The sequence below is a fragment of the Puma concolor genome, chromosome E2 (assembly GCF_028749965.1).
Source record: "Puma concolor isolate L17-30 chromosome E2, mPumCon1.1.hap2, whole genome shotgun sequence".
NCBI lineage: Eukaryota > Metazoa > Chordata > Mammalia > Carnivora > Felidae > Puma > Puma concolor.
In genome coordinates this window covers 51,647,656-51,668,665 of record NC_141681.1, presented here as the reverse complement: position 1 = coordinate 51,668,665, position 21,010 = coordinate 51,647,656, and the positions used below count along the sequence as shown (strand labels likewise).

The window sequence follows — 21,010 nt, the reverse complement described above, 5'->3', positions numbered from 1 at the left end:
GCGCCCTTACACCCCAAAATCCTCTTGTGGGGAACCATCGCCCCCTGGCGCAAAAGGCACGAGTTGCAAGTTGGTTTGGCAATTCCATTCCCTGGAGGGGGGAAACTAAGTCCCGCCGGGGCTGGCCTCCTAGAAGCACTCTCTAGCCCTTGGATTCAGGGGCACATTTCCATGGTCCTTCTCTATGTCGCTGGGGCCTCTCAGTTCCTTCATATGTCAAATGACCTAGTGATTCCTAAGGTGAGGATTATCGTGAGGCCTTAGCTCATAGTAAGTGCTCAATTTATTTTGATGGTATTCCAGTTGATGGCACTATTTTTATTATTTACAAACCTCCTCCTCATGTGACGCTGTGACCCCCTGCCGCATCACCTGCCTCACAACACTGTGTTTTAGCTTCTTCATAGCAGGTATGGCTGTTTGGAACTTTCTTTAAAAAATGTTTATTTATTTTTGAGAGAGACAGAGACAGAATGCAAGCAGGAGAGGGGCAGAGAGAGAGGGAGACACAGAATCCAAAGGAGGCTCCAGGCTCTGAGCTGTCAGCACAGAACCCCATGCAGGGCTGGAACCCATGAACGAACTGTGAGATTATGACCTGAGCCTAACCTACTGAGCCAGCCAGGCGCCTCTGTGTGCTTTTATTTTTTTTTAAGTTTACTTATTTATTTTGAGAGAGAATGATAGCGAGCAGGGGAGGGGCAGAGAGAGGGAGAGAGAGAATCCCAAGCAGGCTCCGCACTGTCAGCGCACAGCCCGATACGGGGCTTGAACTCACAAACCATGAGATCATGACCTGAGCCAAAATCAAGAGTGGGGCCCTTAACCAACTGAGCCACCCGGACACCCCCGTGTGTATTTCGTTCTCATGGTGTGTGTCCTCCATGAGACCATTAGCTGCACAGGGCAGGGACATGGACTGCTTTGTTCAGAGCTGTGGCCCCAGCGCCTGGCACATAGTAGGTGCTCAATATGTAGTCACTCAAGGAATGCGTGAGCCATCCACGTCAATGCAGTTCTCTGAGGGGCGCCTGGGTGGCTCAGTCGGTTAAGCGTCCGACTTCGGCTCAAGTCATGATCTCACGGTCCGTGAGTTCGAGCCCCGCGTCGGGCTCTGTGCCGACAGCTCGGAGCCTGGAGCCTGCTTCGGATTCTGTGTCTCCCTCTCTCTCTGACCCTCCCCCGTGCATGCTCTGTCTCTCTCTGTCTCAAAAATAAATAAACATTTAAAAAAAATTAAAAAAAAATACAGTTCTCTGTGGTCTTATTGAATCCTCGGCAGTTACAGACGGGGAAACTGAGGCTCTGAGTAGTGCAGTCGCTTGCCGTAGTGTTTGGCCTCAGTTTTCTGTTCATTCACACAGTACAAGGTTTGGGAGCCCCTTCTGGTTGCTGGGGGCTGGGGGGCGGTGGGTGCACTGTGACATAACAACGGCCACAACAGCTCCAGCCCCCCCTGCCCAGGACTTGGTTAGTGGTATTTTATTTATATGATAGACTCAAATGTGGCACCTACTGTGTGTCAAGTACAGTTTGGGGCACTTTGCACATAGGTTGTTTCACCCTGCTAATAAAGCTATTATTGTTATCCCCATCTTATTTATTTATTTATTTGTTTATTTATTTACTTATTTATATTTGAGAGAGAGGGAGAGCACAAGCAGGAGAGAGGGGTTGGGGGGGGGGAGACAGAGAGAAAGAGAGACAGAGACAGAGACAGAGAGAGAATCCTAAGCAGGGTCCATGCTCAGTGTGGAGCCTGACGAGGGGCTGGATCCCAAGACCCTGGGATCACGACCTGAGCCGAAATCAAGAGTCAGACGCTCTACTGATTGAGCCACCCAGGAGCCCCATATTTATTTTTTAAAGTTTCTTTTATTTATTGACGCTTAAGTCATTTGTATACCCAACATCGGCTCGAACTCACAACCCCGAGATCAAGAGTCGCCACCCGGGGCGCCTGGGTGGCGCAGTCGGTTAAGCGTCCGACTTCAGCCAGGTCACGATCTCGCGGTCCGTGAGTTCGAGCCCCGCGTCAGGCTCTGGGCTGATGGCTCGGAGCCTGGAGCCTGTTTCCGATTCTGTGTCTCCCTCTCTCTCTGCCCCTCCCCCGTTCATGCTCTGTCTCTCTCTGTCCCAAAAATAAATAAACGTTGAAAAAAAAAAATTAAAAAAAAAAAAAAAAAGAGTCGCCACCCTCCACTGACGGAGTCAGCCAAGGTCCTTCATTCATCCCCATTTTAGAAATGAGCAAACTGACACACACAGAGAGGCTGAGTTGTTGGCCCAAGGCCACACTGCTAGTAAATGACCTTCCGGGGAGAGTTACACCCAGTGATGATGAGGCTGCTTATGTAGGAGGGAGAATCACAGAGATAGGACGCTTCTCATCAGAGACCCAGGAGCCGGGGAGATAGAGAACCAGTATCTCCTAACTCTTCTTTTTTTTTTTTTTTTTTATTTATTTTTGAGACAGAGAGAGACAGATCATGAACAGGGGAGCATGAACAGGGGAGGGGCAGAGAGGGAGGGAGACACAGAATCTGAAGCAGGCTCCAGGCTCCAAGCCGTCAGCACAGAGCCCGACGCGGGGCTCGAACTCACGAACCGTGAGATCGTGACTTGAGCCGAAGTCGGACGCTTAACCGACTGAGCCACCCAGGCGCCCCTCTCCTAACTCTTCAAGGGAAATAACAAGGAACCCAGAATTAGGGATTTCAATTTGGAGGATGAGACGAAGGTATTTTCAGATGAGCAAGACTCAGAACCTTACTATCCACGATTGTCCCTGAAAGCATTAGAAGTGAACGGACTCTGGCAAGTAGTAAAATGAATTCAGAAGGAAGAAGGTTATGGGGGAGCCTGGGTGGCTCAGTCGGTTAAGCGTCCAACTTCGGCTCAGGTCATGATCTCACGGTCCGTGAGTTCGAGCCCCGCGTCGGGCTCTGTGCTGACAGCTCGGGGCCTGGAGCCTGCTTCCGATTCTGTGTCTCCCTCTCTCTCTGCCCTTCCCCTGCTCATGCTCTGTCTCTCTCAAAAATAAATAAACATTAAAAAAAAAAAAAAAAAGCAGGTTATAAAAAGTAACAGAATTGTTAGGGGCTGAATCCTGTCCGCCAAAAAAGAGATGTTAAAATCCTAACCCCTGATATTTCAGAATGTGACCATATTTGGAAATAAGGTCTTTACGGAGATATCAAGTTAAAAATGAGGTCATTAATGTGGGCCCTAATCCAATACGACTGGTGTCTTTATAAAACAGAGGAGTTGAGACACAGAGACAGACACACACAGAGAAAAGACCATGAGCCAGGGAAAAGAAAGATGGTCATCTACAAGCCAAGATACTCCTGAGGCTCCCGGCAGCTAGGAGAGAGCCCTGGAAGAGATTCTTCCTCTGTGCATTCGGAAGGAGCAGAACCCTCCCCAGACCTTGACTTTGGACCTCTAGCCTCCAGAACTGTGAGACAATACATTTCTGTTACTTAAGCCATCCAGTTTTTGGAGCTTTGCTACAGCTGTCCTAAGATACTAATACCAAAATGTATTTACGAATCCACTGTGCAAAAAAAGAAAATTATTTACAAAAAAACTTTTATCGTAGTCTCCTCACAGAAGCTGGAATCGTTGGAAAGATGGAGACAATGAATATATTCAGGTACATGAAAAAGATGTCAAACTTCTTTTAATTAACCCATCAATGCATTGAAATTCCAATCTCAGTCTCAATAGGATTTTTCATGGAAGTAGAAATCAGCTGCTAAAATCACTAGAAAAGGTATAAAAATGGTAAAGATAGATTTGAAACGGAACAGAGGGGCGACTTGCCTGATGGGATAACAAAACATCAGAATAAAATCATCCAACAGTGCAGCATGGAGGCAAGGAACAGATATACAGATTTTTAATACAACTCACTAGAAATGTCAGAAATAGACATATTTCATGTATATATGGGAATTTGGTTCACGATAAAGGTGAAATATCAAAACTGGGGAAAGGATTGATTAAAAAAAATTTTTTTTAATGTTTATTTTTGAGAGACAGAGAGAGAGAGAGACAGAGTGGGAGTGGTAGAGGGGCAGAGAGAGAGAGAGAGAGAGGGAGACACAGAATCCAAAGCAGGCTCCAGGCTCTGAGTGCCGAAGTCTGATGCTTAACCCACTGAGCCACCCAGGCACCCGGGGGAAAGGATTGCTTTTTAAAATAAATGGTTTGGGGACAATTGGCTACATTCATCATAAGTTCCTACCATAGTGTATTTTCAAAAGTAAGTCTGATACAGATGAAAAACAGAAACAAAATCAAGACTCAGAAAAGTATTCTAAGCAATTGTAGGATATATTTCTGACCTTAGCCTATAGCAGGCTTCCTAAACAACCCACCGAAATCCAAAGTCAGGATGGAACAGACTGATAGGCGTGAATAAACACTAAGAACTTCTCTGTGACATAAACAAATAGTTAAAAATACAAAGTGCACACTAGGAGGAAATATTTGGAATATATATTAAATCAACTAAGAATCAGAATCGGAATCCATAAAGTACTCCTACAAATTAATACTAATAAAAAAGGCATACAATCCCGTTTAAAAAAAAATGGGCAAAGGATATGAGCAAGCAATCCACATAGGACAAACTACATAAGACCAATAAACTCACAAAAAAGATGTTCTCTCTTCTTAGTAATCAGAGAGCCGCAAGTTAGAACAGTGTGATACTGTTCTTTCAGGAAATGACTAATACTAAGTCATCAACCAGGTCTCAGCTCAGATGTCCCTTCCTCCAGGAAGCCCTTCCCTACCCTCGGGCTGGGTGGGCGGCCCCTCCCCAACCCTCTCCCGGGCGTCTGGGAATCTCCCAACCTAGCCTTGACCATTCCAGGTCGTCCCTTTTGGGGGACGAGTCTGCCTCTCCCAGTGAACTGTGAGCTCCAGGAGGGCAGGAGGGGGCTATGGTTGTCGTTGGTCACTTCTGAGTCAGTAACACTGCCCCTCACAGGCCCGGGAACAGAGGAAGCGCTGGGGGAATATGAGTGGAATGAAATAATGAATGAATGTGGAAACTGAGGCCAAGTCAATGGCAGAGCCGGGATTCCATCCAAGCCTGTACTGAGGGGAGGAACCTAATTTGATCTCCCGCCGTTTTTCCCCACTGATTCCTGCTCGGAGCCCGAGCACAAGTTGGTGCTTAATAAGGGCATCAAAATGGAAATTCTCGGCAACCAGGGGCGTACAGGGGGGTAGACGGACGGCTCTCTCTCCAACCCAAATCTCCGCAGTCCTCCAGGATCATAGAGAGCTGCGCAGGGACGGCCCCTGTCGAAGTTCTACCCCTCTGGGGAACGGTGAGGGCGGGATCGAGGGCTAGAGAGGCCGGAAGTGCGGCGAGCCCGGGGCCGCGCTGGCCGCGCCGGCGGTGGGACGCCTCTGTCCCTCTCCGGTCTTTTACTCCCGGCTCGGGGACGAGGAGGTGAGTAGTCGCGGCGCTCAGACAGCGGGGCTGGGTCGAGAGGGGCGGGGAGGGACCTCCGGTGGCGATTGGCAGCCGCAGAGGCCAACCTTTCGTTGCAGTGCCTGAGAGATGGACGAGATGGAGCGAGGGGAGGGTATCCAGGCGCCAGCCCTGCGGGCGGGACGGGGGGGGACGGAGGCTGGGGCGGGCAAACGGAAGGCGGGGAACAGTGAGGGCGGGGTGACTAGAACGCGCGGAGCGAGGGGCGGGGCGAATGAAAAGTCTGGACCGGTAAGGGGCGGGGCGAACGGAAGGTGAGGCTCCGTGTGGGCGGGGCTTTATAGAATCTGGGGCGCTCGGTGTTTGGAACTTGATGCTCTGGAGCCCTGGGATTTCTAGGGGCGGGATGGCTGTGAGTGGGGGTTCCTGCTGGAAGGATGGGCATGCAGGCGTTGCTGTCTCACTCGCCCCCGCCGCCGTGTCTTCATTTTCAGGCCCCAGAAGAACCTTGGGATGGACGAAGAGGGAGTGCGGCAGCCCTCCGGGCCACCCACGAGGAAGAAGTTCTTCATACCACTGGATGAGGATGAGGCCCCTACTGCGGGGGTAGGACAGAGGAGGAGATGGGAAGAAACGCTGGCAGACTGGGGTGGGGGGGTGTGGATTGAGAGGAAGGGGCCTCCAAGGCCCATGGTGTGGTTTAGGAAATGTTGTGGCCTGGGTCACCTTGGGAAAACAGTCCTTTGCTCTCCGCGAGTCTGCTTCCCTATCTGTAAGATGTCATGGTGGTTCCAAGACAGGGCTCTGGCAGAGGCTGCAGACGCAAGCAGCGGGTGGCTTTGGGTTGTGTTTTATGTGGCCAGCCCCCTGGTTTGCAAAGGATGAATTTATTGCTGACATTGGAGAATTGGAAGGCCTTGCAACTAAAAGGAAAAGTCGGCACCTTTGACATCTCTTGGTAAATTGAAGGATCTGACCACGCCGACATCACGTTCCCGCAGGAAAACAATTGGCTGGTGCTGAGTACTGGCCGCTCGGAAGAAAAAGTGGGCTAAGGGTACAGGGAGTGATGGGGGAGAGGCGCTCCCTTAGGTCAAGGGGCTGCCTCTCTGAGGAGGTGACATCTTGGCAGTGATGTGAAGGAGGTGAAGGAGTGAGCTGTGTGGCAACCTCTGGGGCAGAGGGGCAACAGCCGATGCAAAGGCCCAGGATCAGAGGGAGCCTGACAGATTTGAGGGCAGCAAGAAGGCCAGTGGGGCTGGAATTGAGAAAGGAAAGGGAAGGAGGTGGGAGGTGAGACGGGGAGCAGGGACAGATCTTCTAGAGCCTTGTGGGCTGTGGCGACAGCTTTGGCTTTTACTCTGAGAGGGGAGCCACCAGGGTCTCTGAGCAGAGGGACGTGAAATGACCGTGAACAGAACAGACCGCGGGGAGTAAGGATGTAGGCGGGGAGCTGGTGAGGAGGTGCACTGGTCCAAGGGAGAGAAGTTGGTGGCTGGGACCAGTATAGCGGCTGAGGAGCAGGGAGGAGTGGCTAGATTCAGATTTTGACACGCCTCCCCCTCCCCCACAGTTCAAGCCCTTATTCAAGTCCACGCGGAGCCTTCCCACCATGGAGACCTCAGCCCAGGCTGCCCCTCAGACCTACGCCGAGTATGCCATCTCGGGACCTCCAGGAGGGGCTGGGGCTCCACACCCCACGGGGCCAGAACCCCTGGCAGGAGAGACCCCCAACCAGGCCCCCAAACTAGGGACAAAATCCAGCAGCATCATTGTGAGCCCCCGGCAGGTGAGGAGGGGAAGGAAGTCAGAGCTCTTGCCATTGCGCTCTGGGCGACGCGAATTCTTTCATTCATCCATCCAACTACCGGGTGTGGGTTGAGGTTGCGCCGTGTCTATTCTTTTGTTAAAACAAAAATACCGTAGACTGCGTCGTTTAAACAGCAGACTTTTATTTCTCACACTTCCGGGGGGTGGGAAGTCCAAGGTCAAGGCGCTGGCCAATTCAGTGTCCAGGAAGGACCCGCCTCCTGGTTCATAGACTGCTGTCTACTTCCTGTGTCCTCACCTGGGTGAAGGAGCTCTCTCAGGTCCCTTTTGGGAGGACTGATCCCATTCATGGAGGTTCTACCCTCCTGACCTCATCACCGCTCCTCACCTCCCGCCTCCTTTTTTTTTTTTTTTTTTTAAGTTTATGTTTTTATTTTGAGAGAGACAGAAACAGCGTGAGTGGGGGAGGGGGAGAGAGCGAATCCCAAGCAGGCTCCATGCTGCCAGCCCGGATCCCGACGTGGGGCTCGAACTCACAACACTGTGAGATCACGACCCGAGCCAAAACCAAGAGTTGGACACTTAACCGACTCTGCCCAACCCACACCCCACCGTGGAGCAGGTCCTACCCTCTTTATTAAAAGCACATTCCACCTCATTTAATAATGACTCGTTCATCCCCGAGATGGTTTTGTGTAACGTCTGCGTCCCCCACAAGGCAGGGATCTTTGTCTGTCTTGGTCCCTGCTGTATCATAGCACTTAGACACACAGTAGGCGCTCAGTAAATACTGCTCGGATGGGTTAGAGGCTGACTTGCTCAGAGAATCTCGATTTTGGGCTACACGGTGTGTTCAGAGTGGAGTGAGAGCCCGGAGCCTGTCCAGCAGATGCCTGACTGTTGGGGGTGGGGGTCACAGGCCACGTTGGCCTTCCTCTCAGATCACTGGGGGCCACGGTGGGGTTAAGAGCAGGTTGGGGCGCCTGGGTGGCGCAGTCGGTTAAGCGTCCGACTTCAACCAGGTCACGATCTCGCGGTCCGTGAGTTCGAGCCCCGCGTCAGGCTCTGGGCTGATGGCTCAGAGCCTGGAGCCTGTTTCCGATTCTGTGTCTCCCTCTCTCTCTGCCCCTCCCCCGTTCATGCTCTGTCTCTCTCTGTCCCAAAAATAAATAAACATTGAAAAAAAAAAATTAAAAAAAAAAAAAAAAAAAAGAGCAGGCCAAGGGGCAGGTTTGTGCTTCAGGAAGCACTGGTTTCTGTTCGGAGGTCAGGAGGGGGCCCTACTGGGGCAGGCGACCAGGAGGAGGCAGGGTAGGGGCCTGGGTATGGGCTATGGCAGTGCAGGGGGAGACTTTGATGGGGATGTCATCCTGGGGGTGCCCGGGTGGCCCATTCAGCTAAGCATTCGACTCTTGATTTCGGCTCAGGTCACAATCTCAGAGTCCGTGAGATTGAGCCTTGTGTCAGGCTCTGCGCTGACAGTGCAGAGCCTGCTTGGAGTTCCCTCTCTCTCTCACTCTCTCTCTCTCAAAATAAGTAAATAAACTTAAAAAAAAAAATCCTGGAAGGTAGACGTCCCCCCTGGAGGAGAGGGATGTGTCCGTGACTAGGCTTGGGTCTCTGGATGATGGGCCTGTCCCTGAGATGAGGGGAGGAGGGGCAGGTGCGGGAGCTGGTGCTGAAGGCACTTGGGATGCAGTGAGACCGACATCCTGGGGGGAGTGCCCAGCAACCCCAGGGCACACACGTGGGGCTGGGGGAGAGGACTGAGCCGGAGAGATAGACTCAGGGACGCTTTAGTTAAGGCCCAGGTCTGGGGGAGAGGTCTGGGTCAAAGCCAGAGCACCCAAGGGCATTCCCCGCTGAGGAGGTGGACTCTGGAGGGAGGGGAACAGGCACAGGCAGGATGGGGGATGGGGCGGTGTCGACACAGGTAGGGGGAGGGGAGCCCTGGGGCTGGCAGTGGTCCCAGGGCCCTCCCTGTTAATGGCTTCGGCCCTTCCCTCCCCAGAGGGGCAACCCCGTGCTGAAGTTTGTGCGTAATGTGCCCTGGGAGTTTGGTGACGTGCTTCCCGACTATGTGCTGGGCCAGAGCACCTGTGCCCTGTTCCTCAGGTGAGCTCTGAGGGGGCTGCCCCACCTTCCTGAAGGCCTGCGAGGCTGTGCTCCCATGTTTGGGACCATTGGGTGGGAGACCTTGGGGTGTGGCCCTGTCAGCTCTGGGCCTAGTGACCTGGAGGGGAGGAAGAGGTCTTCTCCCGGAGGTGCCCAGAGTGACGAGAGTGGTAGGCCCAGACACTGGTTCTGAGGGAGGACGGGCTGGGCGCCTGGAGTCCTGGGTCTGAGCAGGTTGGGGGTAGGGTCCCTCAGGTCCCAGACATCCAGGGTGAGTTGATGGGAGCCAGGATTTCACCAGCCTGTACCGCAGTTAAGCAAGTTCCCTCTCCATTCCCGGGCGCCCCTCTGCACACAGAGCTAGATGGGGGAAGTGAACCTTCTAAGTTCCTGTCCTCCCTGCAAGGTACGAGAGCTGGTGGCTGCTGGACAGAGATGTCCCCTAGTTCCCTGGGTGGAGAAGCCACCCAGCCCCTCCCTGCCAGTGCCTTCCGAGGCTAAAGCAGACAGTTCCTGGGATAGGCCTGCTTCCCAAGACCAGCTGCACCTTGTCCCCCAGTCCACACCCTCTAGGCGCTTGTCTCCTGTCCTCTACCCGAAGCCCAAGTCTCTTCCCTTCCCCAGTGAGGAACCTGGGGTCCATCCCTCCAGGGAAGCCAGAGCCAGGCAGCCCTTTCCGCCAACCCCGCCATCGCCTTCCTTGATGGGTAACCTGAGGCAAGTCACTTAACTTCTCTGAGCCTCAGGTCCCGGTGTCGCCCGCGCCCTCTGCATTCCAGTGAGAGTAAAGAAGGGCTCCCAGGGTCTCGGGGAGAGAGAGACCTCCCAATCCCTCCCTCTCCCCTGCCCCCCAGCCTCCGCTACCACAACCTCCACCCGGACTACATCCACGGGCGGCTGCAGAGCCTGGGGAAGAGCTTCGCCCTGCGGGTCCTGCTCGTCCAGGTGGACGTGGTAAGCAGGGGTCACTTCCCCCCCGGCCTCGTGGTCCTCATCTGTCGGGCCTCGCAGCAGCCAAGTGGATTGTTGAATCCCAAGAGAAGGTGCAAGTTGAACCATTTTTACATCGGACATTAACACCCTGTGTTGGCAAGGGGGCGCGAGGGTAAAATCCTGTCTCCTCCTTCCCCACACCACTTCCGCTGGTCCCAGCCCTCTGCCACCTGAGCGTGTTTTGAAGCTATGTCATCCTATCTTCACAGCCTGGCCCGCCTGGGTCTCTGCCCCAGCCTCTTCTCTCGTCTCAGGGCCTCCAGCCCCAACCGCTTCCATCCTCACAGCAGCCGGCGGCGGGGCGGGGGGGGGGGGTTCCTAAAGCACAGATCTGATGTCCAGACCCCTCCATGGCTCCCCAGTGCCTCACTATGGCCCGTGAGGCCATGTGACCAGACCCCTGCCCTGCTCTCTGGGTTCATTTCCCAGCTTCCATGTGGTCGCCCTTTCTTTTACGTTCTCCATCACATTCCGTGTGAATTGCAATTCCTCAAGTCCTTTTTCCCCCCTCCTGTCTTCCCTATGTTTAAAATTTCCTTTTCGTTCTCCTTTGTGTCCTTCACTCCTCCTCCTCCTCCTCCTTCAGGTCTCAGTTCAGATGTCCCCTCTTCCAGGAAGCTCTCCCTGATTCCCTGGGCAGGCCAGGTATCCGCTCCTGCTCTCCCATCCCAATCCTGGCCACTCTGGGTCATCACTGTATGGGGACAGTTTGATCTCCCTCATCAGACTGTGAGCCCCAGGGGGCAGAGCCCGGGCTCTCTTGGTAACTGTGTGTTACCAGCATTGCCCAGCACAGGCGGGCACCCAGTCAGAGCCTAGGGAGTGCCAGTTAAGTGGAAGGCTCTTGGCATCCTACCGTGGCATAATCTACTGTGGTTTTCAAGACTATAATTCCTTGTTTACCACCAGATTTCCCATTCTGATTTTCTTTTCCACCCAGAAAGATCCACAGCAGGCCCTCAAGGAGCTGGCTAAGATGTGCATCCTGGCTGACTGCACCCTGGTCCTTGCCTGGAGGTGAGACCGAGGCTTCCCCGCCCAGGTCAGGCTCTATCCTAAGAGTTGGTCCACCCTTCTGCCCCCTAGCCCTTTCCTTCTGCCATGAGCTCCCCGTGTGAGCCTGGTCCCGGCACTGCCTCTCTCTCGGCCTCAATTTCTGCATCTTTAAAATAGGATCTTAATATTTGTCTTCTAGGGCTATAGTCACAAAAGCAGGTGATATAGATCAAATTGCCAGGGCCATACTGCTTACTTACGAATCAGACCTAAAATCTGTCTGAATAATTAATTCCACATCTAGGTTTCTAAAGACTATTTAAATTTTTCTTTTAATGTTTATTTAATTTTGAGAGAGTGAGAGCTAGAGTACGAGCAGGGAAGGGGCAGAGAGAGAGGGAGACACAGAATCTGAAGCAGGTTCCAGGCTCCAAGCTGTCAGCACAGAGCCCGATGCGGGGCTCGAACCCATGAGCCATGAGGTCATGACCTGAGCTGAAGTCAGATGCTTAACTGACTGAGCCACCCAGGCGCCCCTCTAAACTATTTAGATTGGCTAATTTCCAGTTGGAAAAAAAGACATACCTTCCTCACCCCATAAGAAAAAAAAATTAAATCCTGAGAAATTATTGACATTAAAAAAAAAAGGTGTTAGAAGAAATCTTTTTTTTTAAGTAATTAGGCTCATTATGTTTTTTTTTTACGTTTATTTATTTAATTTTGAGAAAGAGAGAGAGGAGGAGGGCCAGAGAGAGGGAAAGAGAGGGAATCCCAAGCTGGGCTCTATGCTGGAGCTGACACACCAGGGCTCAGCTCACAAACTGTGAGATCATGATTTGAGCTTGAATCAAGAGTCGGATGCCTAATCAGCTGAGCCACTCAGGTGCCCTAGAAGAAATCTTATAGGGGAATATATATCTAGTTTTTAATGTTTATTTTATTTTTGAGAGAGAGAGAGAGAGAGAGAGAGAGAGAGAGAGAGAGAGTGAATGGGGGAGGGGCAGACAGAGAGAGGGACAGAGGATCTGAAGGGGGCTCCTTGCTGAAAGCGGAGAACCTGTTGTAGCCCTTGAACCCACAAGCCACGAGATCATGACCTGAGCTGAAGTCAGACACTTAACCGACTGAGCCACCCAGGTTCCCCAGGAGAATATTTTTTATTTTTATTTTTGATTTATTAAAAAAAAAATTTTTTTAATGATTATTTATTTTTGAGAGAGAGAGAGAGAGCACACACAAGCGGGGGAGGGGTAGAGAGAGAAAGAGACACAGAATCCAAAGCAGGCTCCAAGCTCTGAGCTGTCAGCACAGAGCCCAACACGGGGCTCAAACCCATGAACTTTGAGATCATGACCTGAACTAAGTCTGACATTTAACTGACTGAACCATCCAGGCACCCCAGGAGAATATTTGTTACAATCTTGGGGTAGGAAAAGCCTTCCAAAGCAAGACCCAGAACCCCAAAGCCATAAAGAAAAAGGTTGGCTGATTTGAGAAAATTAAAATTTTAAAACTTCTGGGTGGTAAGACATACTGTAAATAAAGTTGAAAGACAAGTGACAAATTACCAAAAAGTATTTGCTGTGTATATATTGCATATATATATACACACACACACACACGTATATATATACATATATATACGTACATATAAATAGAAAATACTTAACCGTCTCTAATTTATGTATGTATATAAGTTATATTTATACAGTGCAAATACATTTAAATGTTTATATTCATATGCATATATTTGAACATGTTTATTATATATTTATATATGTAAAGAACTTCCCACAAGTCAATAATAACCCAAATAAGAGTTTAATGCAGGTTGCCAAAACACATGAAAAAAATATCAACCATATGGTTTATCAAGAAAAAAGCACATTTTAAAAAACGAGGTGCTGGGGCGTCTGGGTGGCTCAGTTGGTTAAGCGTCTGACTTTGGCTCAGATTGTGATCTGGCAGTTCCTGAGTTCCAGCCCTGTGTGGGGCTCTCTGCTGTCCATGCAGAGGCTACTTTGGATCCTCTGTCTCCCTCTCTCTCTGCCCCTCCCCTGCTTGTGCTCTCTCTCTCAAAAATGAGAAACATTCAGGGGCGCCTGGGTAGCTCAGTTGGTTAAGCGTCTGGCTTTGGCTCAGGTCATGATCTCGTGGTTCGAGAGTTCAAACCCCACATCGGGCTCTGTGCTAACAGCTCGGAGCCTGGAGCCTGCTTCAGAGTCTGTCTCTGTCTCTCTCTGTCCCTCCCCCGCTTGCACATTGTCTGTCTCTCTCTCTCAAATATAAATAAACATTTTAAAAAAATGAATAAACATTAAAAAAAAAAAAAAACAAAGCGAGGTGCCCTAAATTTGGTGCAAGTCTCTCGGATGGGTAGTATGAAACGGGCACCCGCATATTTGCTTGGCAGGAGATTTGACGGGCTATTGAAACAGAAAATAGACACCACTCTTCGACACAGAAACTCCTGCACTAGGATAGTCCCTGCTCGTGCGTGCTCACGCGTGTCCAAAGTGACATGGGCCATCACTGTAGCATCAGTGGGTGAGAACCAGAGTTGCAGAAGCGAACGGCCTCGTATTTTTATTTATATAAAGAAGGGAGGAAGAAAATGAGCTGTGTTGATGAACAGACTCGTATGTGGATAAACGAAAAGGGCTCCAGAGGCTCCAGAGGCTCCAGGCCCTGGACAGTGCTGACCTCTGGGGACCGTATGTGGCATAGATGTGGATGAGAGTGGGGCTGTTGTCTTCTGCTTCTTTTTGTTCTGAATATATACACTGGTTAAACTTTCTTGTGTTAAATAGATGGCACATTCACGTAGTTCACAGATGAGAAGCGACATGAAAATGGTACATGTGTGCATACGTCTAGTCGTACATATATATGGTACATACACACGGTGTATATACATGTGGCAGTGTAGACATATGGTTATATGTAGATGCTGTTCTGTGCCTTACGTGGTCGTGTCCTTACCTGGAGATCTCTCTCTCTCTCTCTCTCTCTCTCTCTTTTTTTTTTTTTTTTAGTTTATTATTTTGAGAGAGAGAGAGACACAAGCAGGGAAGAAGCAGAGAGGGAGACAGAGAGAGAGAGAGAGAGAGAGAGAGAGAGAAAAGCCCAAGTAGGCACAATGCAGGACTTAACCTCACAAACTGTGAGATCATGACCTGATCCCACCGGAGCCTAGAGTCAGATGCTTAACCAGCTGAGCCACTCCAGGCGCCCCTTTAAAAAAACATTTTTTTTTTTTAAGTTTATTTATTTATTTAGAGAGAGTGCTCAAGAGTGTGAGCGGGGGACGGGCAGAGAGCTAGAGGGAGAGAGAATCCCAAGCAGGCTCTCCGTTGTCAGCACAGAGCCCAACGCAGGGTGTTCATATTTTTAAAAATATTAATTTTTTAGAGCATTAAAAAAATTTTTTTTTTAATTTTTTTTATTACATTTATTTAGTTTTGAGAGACAGAGTGAGACAAGGTGAGAGTGGGGGAGGGGCAGAGAGAGAAGGAGACACAGAACCTGAAGCAGGCTCCAGGCTCTGAGCTGTCAGCACAGAGCCCAACACGGGGCTCAAACCCACAAACTGTGAGATCATGACCTGAGCCAAAGTCGGACGCCTAACCCAACTTAGCCACCCAAGTGCCCTCCAAATTTTTTTCTTAATGTTTATTTATTTTTGAGAGAGACAGAGCATGAGTGGGGAGGGGCAGAGAGAGAGAGGGAGACACAGAACGTAAAGCAGGCTCCAGGCTCTGAGCTGTCAGGACAGAGCTTGACGCGGGGCCTGCACCCACGGACTGGACAATGAGATCATGAGCTGAGCTGAAGTCAGTTGCTTAACTGACTGAGCCACCCAGGCGTCCCTAGGGCAGTTTTTAAGTTTATAAGAAGGAATATCAGGAATCACAAAGAATTACCAAATACCTCTTCTCTCCCTGCATGTGGTTTCTCCTATTACTTTTCTCTTGTATTTTTTTATTTTTTTTTAATTTTAATTTTTTTAAAGAAATACAGCAGTCTTTAACAAAAAAAAATTTTTTAACATTTACTTATTTTTGAGACCGAGAGGCAGCTTGAGTGGGCGAGGGGCAGAGAGAGAGGGAGACACAGAATCGGAAGCTGGCTCCAGGCTCTGAGCTGTCAGCACAGAGCCTGATGTGCGGCTTGAACCCCTGAATCATGAGGACATGACCTGAGCTGAAGTCTGATGCTTAACTGATTGAGCCACGCAGGCACCCCTAAAACAAAAGTTTTTTTAACATTTATTTATTTTTGAGAGACAGAGTGCGAGCAGGGAAGGGGCAGAAAGAGGAGACACAGAATCTGAAGCGGGTTCCAGCCTCTGAGCTGTCAGTGCAGGGCTTGAACTCACGAACCGTGAGATTATGACCTGTGCAGAAATCAGGAGTCGGACGCTTAACCAAAAGTAGGCTCCATGCCTAGCGTGGTGTTTGAACTCAGGACCCCAAGATCAAAGGTCGAGTGCTGTATGACTGAGCCAGCCAGGTGTCCCTATGTATTGTATTAATTAGTGTGGTACATTCGTTACAACCGATGAACCAGTGTTGATATGTTACTATTACTATTGACGAAAGCCCATAGTCTATGCTAGGGTTTGCTGTTTTATTTTTATTTTTATTTATTTATTTATTTATTTTTTTTATTAATTTTTTTTTTTTTTGAACGTTCATTTATTTTTGGGACAGAGAGAGACAGAGCATGAACGGGGGAGGGGCAGAGAGAGAGGGAGACACAGAATCGGAAACAGGCTCCAGGCTCCGAGCCATCAGCCCAGAGCCCGACGCGGGGCTCGAACTCACGGACCGCGAGATCGCGACCTGGCTGAAGTCGGACGCTTAACCGACTGCGCCACCCAGGCGCCCCTATTTTTATTTTTAAAAAAATTTTTTGAATGTTTTTATTAATTTATTTTTGAGACAGAGACAGAGCATGAGCAGGGGAGGGACAGAGAGGGAAACACAGAATCCGAAGCAGGCTCCAGGCTCTGAGCTGTCAGCACAGAGCCTGACATGGGACTCGAACTCATGGAGCGTGAGATCATGACCTGTTGCTCTCTGTTTTCTATTCTGAGTCTTGACAAAGGTATGATAATGTGTCCATAAATTCTGTATCACACAGAATAGTTGCACTGCCCTAAAATTTCCCCTGTGATCCACTTATTCATCCCTTCCACCCCCAAACTCCTCATCTTTTCACAGTCTGCTTAGTTTTGCCTTTTTCAGGATATCATATAGTTGGAATCATACAATCTGTAGTAGAAATAGAAAAACCCACGGTTCTCCTTGTGTGTAGGAAAAAAAATGCCAGTTCTTCCCTAATGTGGGTCTTTATCCTGTGTGTGTGTGTGTGTGTGTGTGTGTGTGTTTAATCTTTATTCATTTTTGAGAGAGAAGAGAGAGGGAGAACAAGTGGGGGAGGGCAGAGAGAGAGAGAGAGAGAGAGGGACAGAGGATCCAAAGCAGGCTCTGTGCTCACAGTACAGGGCTGTGTGGGGCTCGAACTCACAAACCGTGAGATCAGGGCCTGAGCCCAAGTCAGACCACCAGATGCGCCAAAGTTTTTCCCACACCAAGCAAGTCTCTGCAGCACCAGCTGGGCGTCCTACCATTTAACTCACTTCTGACACTACCTGGGGATGGCCTCAGGTCCCACAGGTGAAGGGGCTCAGTCCAACACTGCCCCCCCCACTTCAGACACCAGTCATAAACCCCGCTTGTACTTCTGACCGTCCCGCTCCCAGTGACTCCCTGAGAGGCTCAGAGCTCAGGGAAGCACATTTTCCGGTTTAATAAAGGGTATGATGTTAAGAGAATCAACAGCAAGACGATGAGAGACGTAGGGCGAGAGGTCTGGGAGGGTCCTGTGTGCAGGAGTTTGTCCCCGTGGAATTGGGGTGTATCACTTCCCAGTGGCTGCCCTTCTGGAAGCTCCGAGTCCCCTAGTACTGGGATTTTATGGAGTCTTCCTTACATGGACCCAGTTGAGTATTAGCTCCATTTCCAGCCCCCATCCAGGAGCCCACCCAGAGTCATCTCTGTAGGACAAAACAGTTAGCAGTATTCTTTTAACCTCCCTCCGTGCCTTCTTGTAATTTGGTAGCTTACTCTTCTTTAAAAAAAAAAAAAATTTTTTTTTTAATATTCTTCTATTTTTGACAGACAGAGCATGAGTGGGGAGGGGCAGAGAGAGAGGCAGACACAGAATCCAAAGCAGGCTCCAGGCTCCGAGCTGTCGGCACAGAGCCCGACACGGGGCTCGAACCCACAAACCATGAGATCATGATCTGTCGGCACAGAGCCCGACACGGGGCTCGAACCCACAAACCATGAGATCATGATCTGAGAGGAAGTCAGACACTTAACCGACTGAGCCACCCAGGCGCCGTGGTAGCTCAGTCTTCTTATTGCTGAATAATATCCCATTGTCCAGATGCACATTCTTTCCCAGCTGCGTAATACTCCATCGCGGAGATAGGCCAGGTCATGACCTTGAACTCATGACCCCAAGAGATCAAGAGTTGCATAGTTTACCGACCAGGCTCTTGGGCAAGTGACTCAACCCCCCGCTGGTCTCTTTCCCTCTCTGTGTATAATGGTTTGAAAATAATAATTGCCTTAGAGGATCCTTCTCTGGAAGCTTCTGAACACAGTGAGTTAGAACAGTGCGTCGGCCCCCGGAAGGGGAATGTTTCCTATGTCTTTACATCCAAATTATGGGATATTTTGCAACCATCCCATAAAAGAGGTCAAGCTCTTTCTGCTGACATGGGAAGACATCCTGCTGAGAACTGCAGAGGGCAAAAATGAAAGCAAATTGTAGAACAGGACGCAATGTGCTCACTGTGTGCCCTGAACAAATTAAGAACCGGAAGGATAATCCTGCTGCAGTGAGGGGAGAGCCACAAAGCCCACGTAACGGGAAAAAAACAGAAAAATGAAGGTTTCTTTCAGGAATATGGACGAACACTTGATCAGCAAAGATGGCTTATTAGCTGGGATTTGAAGGCTAACAGAAAATGCCTCGGCACAAGTCCTTCCTTTACTTGGACTCAACTCCCTAGTCTCACGTTCAAAGAACAAAAAAGGCCAGCTTTCTCCCAGTGCTAATAAACCTGGGTTACTTTATTCCGCACACATACAAACCCTTTTTAAGATTCGGTTGTCCCACCTACCTTTGAAACTGTTCATTACATGTCAAAAAAAAAAAAAAGGAAAAAACCTCAGTGCCTGACGTGAAAATTAATGGCGATTATTAAATCAGGTTAGTTGCTATAAAAGCTTCAGCAGTCGGCTCACCCCGCAGCCTTTCTCTTGAAAGTGCGCTATATTAAAAATCTTCAGTGGGAACTGAATTGCATCCTGAGTTTTGTCTTCATGCGGCTGGGAAAATAGTAACAGTGTTTCTGGTTTTTCTCCCGCCCCGGCTCCACCGCGCTGACTTCCCTTCCAGAATAGCTCACATTTCTTAAACGGGCTCTAAGTGCCAGGCACGGTTCTGAGCGCTTGGGAGCGATGACGCGTGTAATTGTCACAATTCCGCTATCCACGCCACTCTGCAGATGAGGACACTGAGGCCCAGAGAGAGAAAATCCCTGGCCCTGGGGTCACGCAGGTGGGAAGGGCGAACCTGAGCCCAACAACTCGTCAGGCTCCCAAGCTCTGTCCCTTTGCCAGCAAAGATGTGTAAAGATGTGCCTGGCCGGGGCTACCGCCAGGGACCTTTTCGGGGAGGAAAGTTCAGTTTGCTCTGTATTCGAGTTTGGAACTTTTAGCATCGGCACTGACTACTACTAGGGCAATGAAATGAATCTAAAACATGAGCACTGCCCTCGCCACACTGGCTGACCCGAATGTTCTCACCCCAGCCCTGAGGAGGCCGGGCGGTACCTGGAGACCTACAAGGCCTATGAGCAGAAGCCGGCGGACCTCCTGATGGAGAAGCTGGAACAGGACTTTGTCGCCCGGGTGAGGCCACTACACCTCCCTGCCTGCCCCCCCCCCCCGCCCCCGGCCCCTCCCTGCTGCTGGAATCCTACCTCTCCTCCCCAGTCTCCCCCTCAGTTCATCACCTTTCTCTTCCTAAGCACAAACTTGTTTCTGTCCTCCCCAGCTCAGAATCCTCCCATGGCTCCCCAGTACCCTCAGGGAAAACCTGGCCTTCTCACCACACCCTACAAGGCCCTGCCTATTCCACCCAGCAGCTCTGTCCACCCCTGACCTTGCATGCATTCTGGCCAGGCTGGCTGGCTTAGTCCCTCCTGTGTCCCCAGCACCACCCAGCACTTAGTGGGTGCTCAGGGAGTATTTACCGAATGAAGCATTTAACCTGAGCTCCAACGCCTGAGTAATGGTGGATGTCCACCACCACTCCCGAGGCGGGTACTGTTAGGACCCCCATTTGCCTGAAAAGAAAGTCCAGAGGTCAATTCCCTTGCCCAGCCCTCATAGGGAGCAAGCAGTGGGGCCGGGTTTTGAACACAGATCTGACTCCAGAGCCTATGGTCTACCCTGGGCAGAACCAACTCAAGAGAAATGGCATTTATCTTCTCATGATGTGACCAATATTCTCTCAGCTAGTGGGGGACCCACTCTGAGATGAACTTTTAATCAGCCAAAAGGGGGGGGGGGCATTTATTGAACACCTCCTGCATGCGGGGCAGTCTGGGGACACAGTGGTGACCCAGTGCTCAGATCGCTCTCATTTCTTCTCCTGCCGCACCTCTGCCTCCTCCCCTCCCTTCCAGGTGACTGAATGCCTGACCACCGTGAAGTCTGTCAATAAAACCGACAGCCAGACCCTCCTAACTACTTTTGGGGTAAGGAATGGTTCCCTAGTCCTGATGGCATTTCTGCCCCCTTGCTTTTTCAAGGAATGTCCCCCCCCCCCCCCCCGCCCTCCCACAGGACCTCACCTCCTTCCAGGGAGATCTTAGACCCCCGATGAGCTGGGGCAGGGTAGTTTTGTGCTCCCCATCTCTGACCCTCACCTTCCACCTTCCTCAGTCTCTGGAACAGCTCATAGCTGCGTCCCGAGAAGATCTGGCTTTGTGCCCGGGCCTGGGGCCCCAAAAGGTAAGAACTGTGGGAATGGGCTTGAGGGGTCGGGGACAGGAGGGAGCACTACATAGATGGCACCTCAGATCCCAAAGTTCTAAGGCTGTGGAAGGCCCACAGTGCTTCTCCTACAGTTGGGGAGAACCGAGGCCCAGAGAGGGTGGGGACCAGCCCTCACTCACATAGGCAGCCTGGGACAGAATCAAGATCAGGATGTTTCTCTCCCAGCCCCCAGAGTCCCCTCCGAGCCGAAACCGAAAGAACCAAAGCCCACTCTGGATGTAGCAAGCAGATGGCTCATTTAATGACCAGTTCCTTGTTTCTTTCTTGCTCTCACGCAGGCCCGGAGGCTGTTTGATGTCCTACATGAGCCCTTCTTGAAAGTGCCCCGATGACCCCAGCCGCCAGAGAGGCCCTCGTTGTAACAATAAAGCATTTTCCAGGCTCGGGCTGCTTCTGGTGCGGCGGCGCCGTCATCGGGAAGGGGTTCTCTGTTCTCGCTCTCTGCTGGCCCAGGCGGTCACCTCCAGCTTTTCTTTTCGTTTCTTCCCCTTTCTTTTCCTTTCTCTTTCTTTTTTTTTTTGTGTTTTAAAGTGTATTT

At 50.6% G+C, this 21,010-nt stretch overlaps 1 protein-coding gene across 2 annotated transcripts; it reads left to right on the top strand.

Moving 5' to 3' along the window:
* The first annotated feature begins 5,372 nt into the window (after positions 1-5,372).
* On the top strand, positions 5,373-20,855 carry ERCC1 (ERCC excision repair 1, endonuclease non-catalytic subunit). 2 transcript variants are annotated; one of them, XM_086690110.1, is made up of 10 exons: positions 5,373-5,473; positions 5,950-6,061; positions 7,029-7,244; positions 9,237-9,340; positions 10,195-10,294; positions 11,274-11,350; positions 19,221-19,320; positions 20,100-20,171; positions 20,359-20,427; positions 20,751-20,855. In XM_086690110.1, the coding sequence occupies exons 2-10, from the start codon at positions 5,969-5,971 to the stop codon at positions 20,802-20,804; spliced, it is 885 nt and encodes a 294-aa protein (XP_086546236.1). In that variant the 5' UTR covers positions 5,373-5,473; positions 5,950-5,968; the 3' UTR covers positions 20,805-20,855. The 2 variants fall into 2 exon arrangements, with proteins under 2 accessions (XP_086546236.1, XP_086546235.1); XM_086690109.1 differs by having other exon boundaries at positions 10,087-10,294.
* The last annotated feature ends 155 nt before the right edge of the window (positions 20,856-21,010 follow it).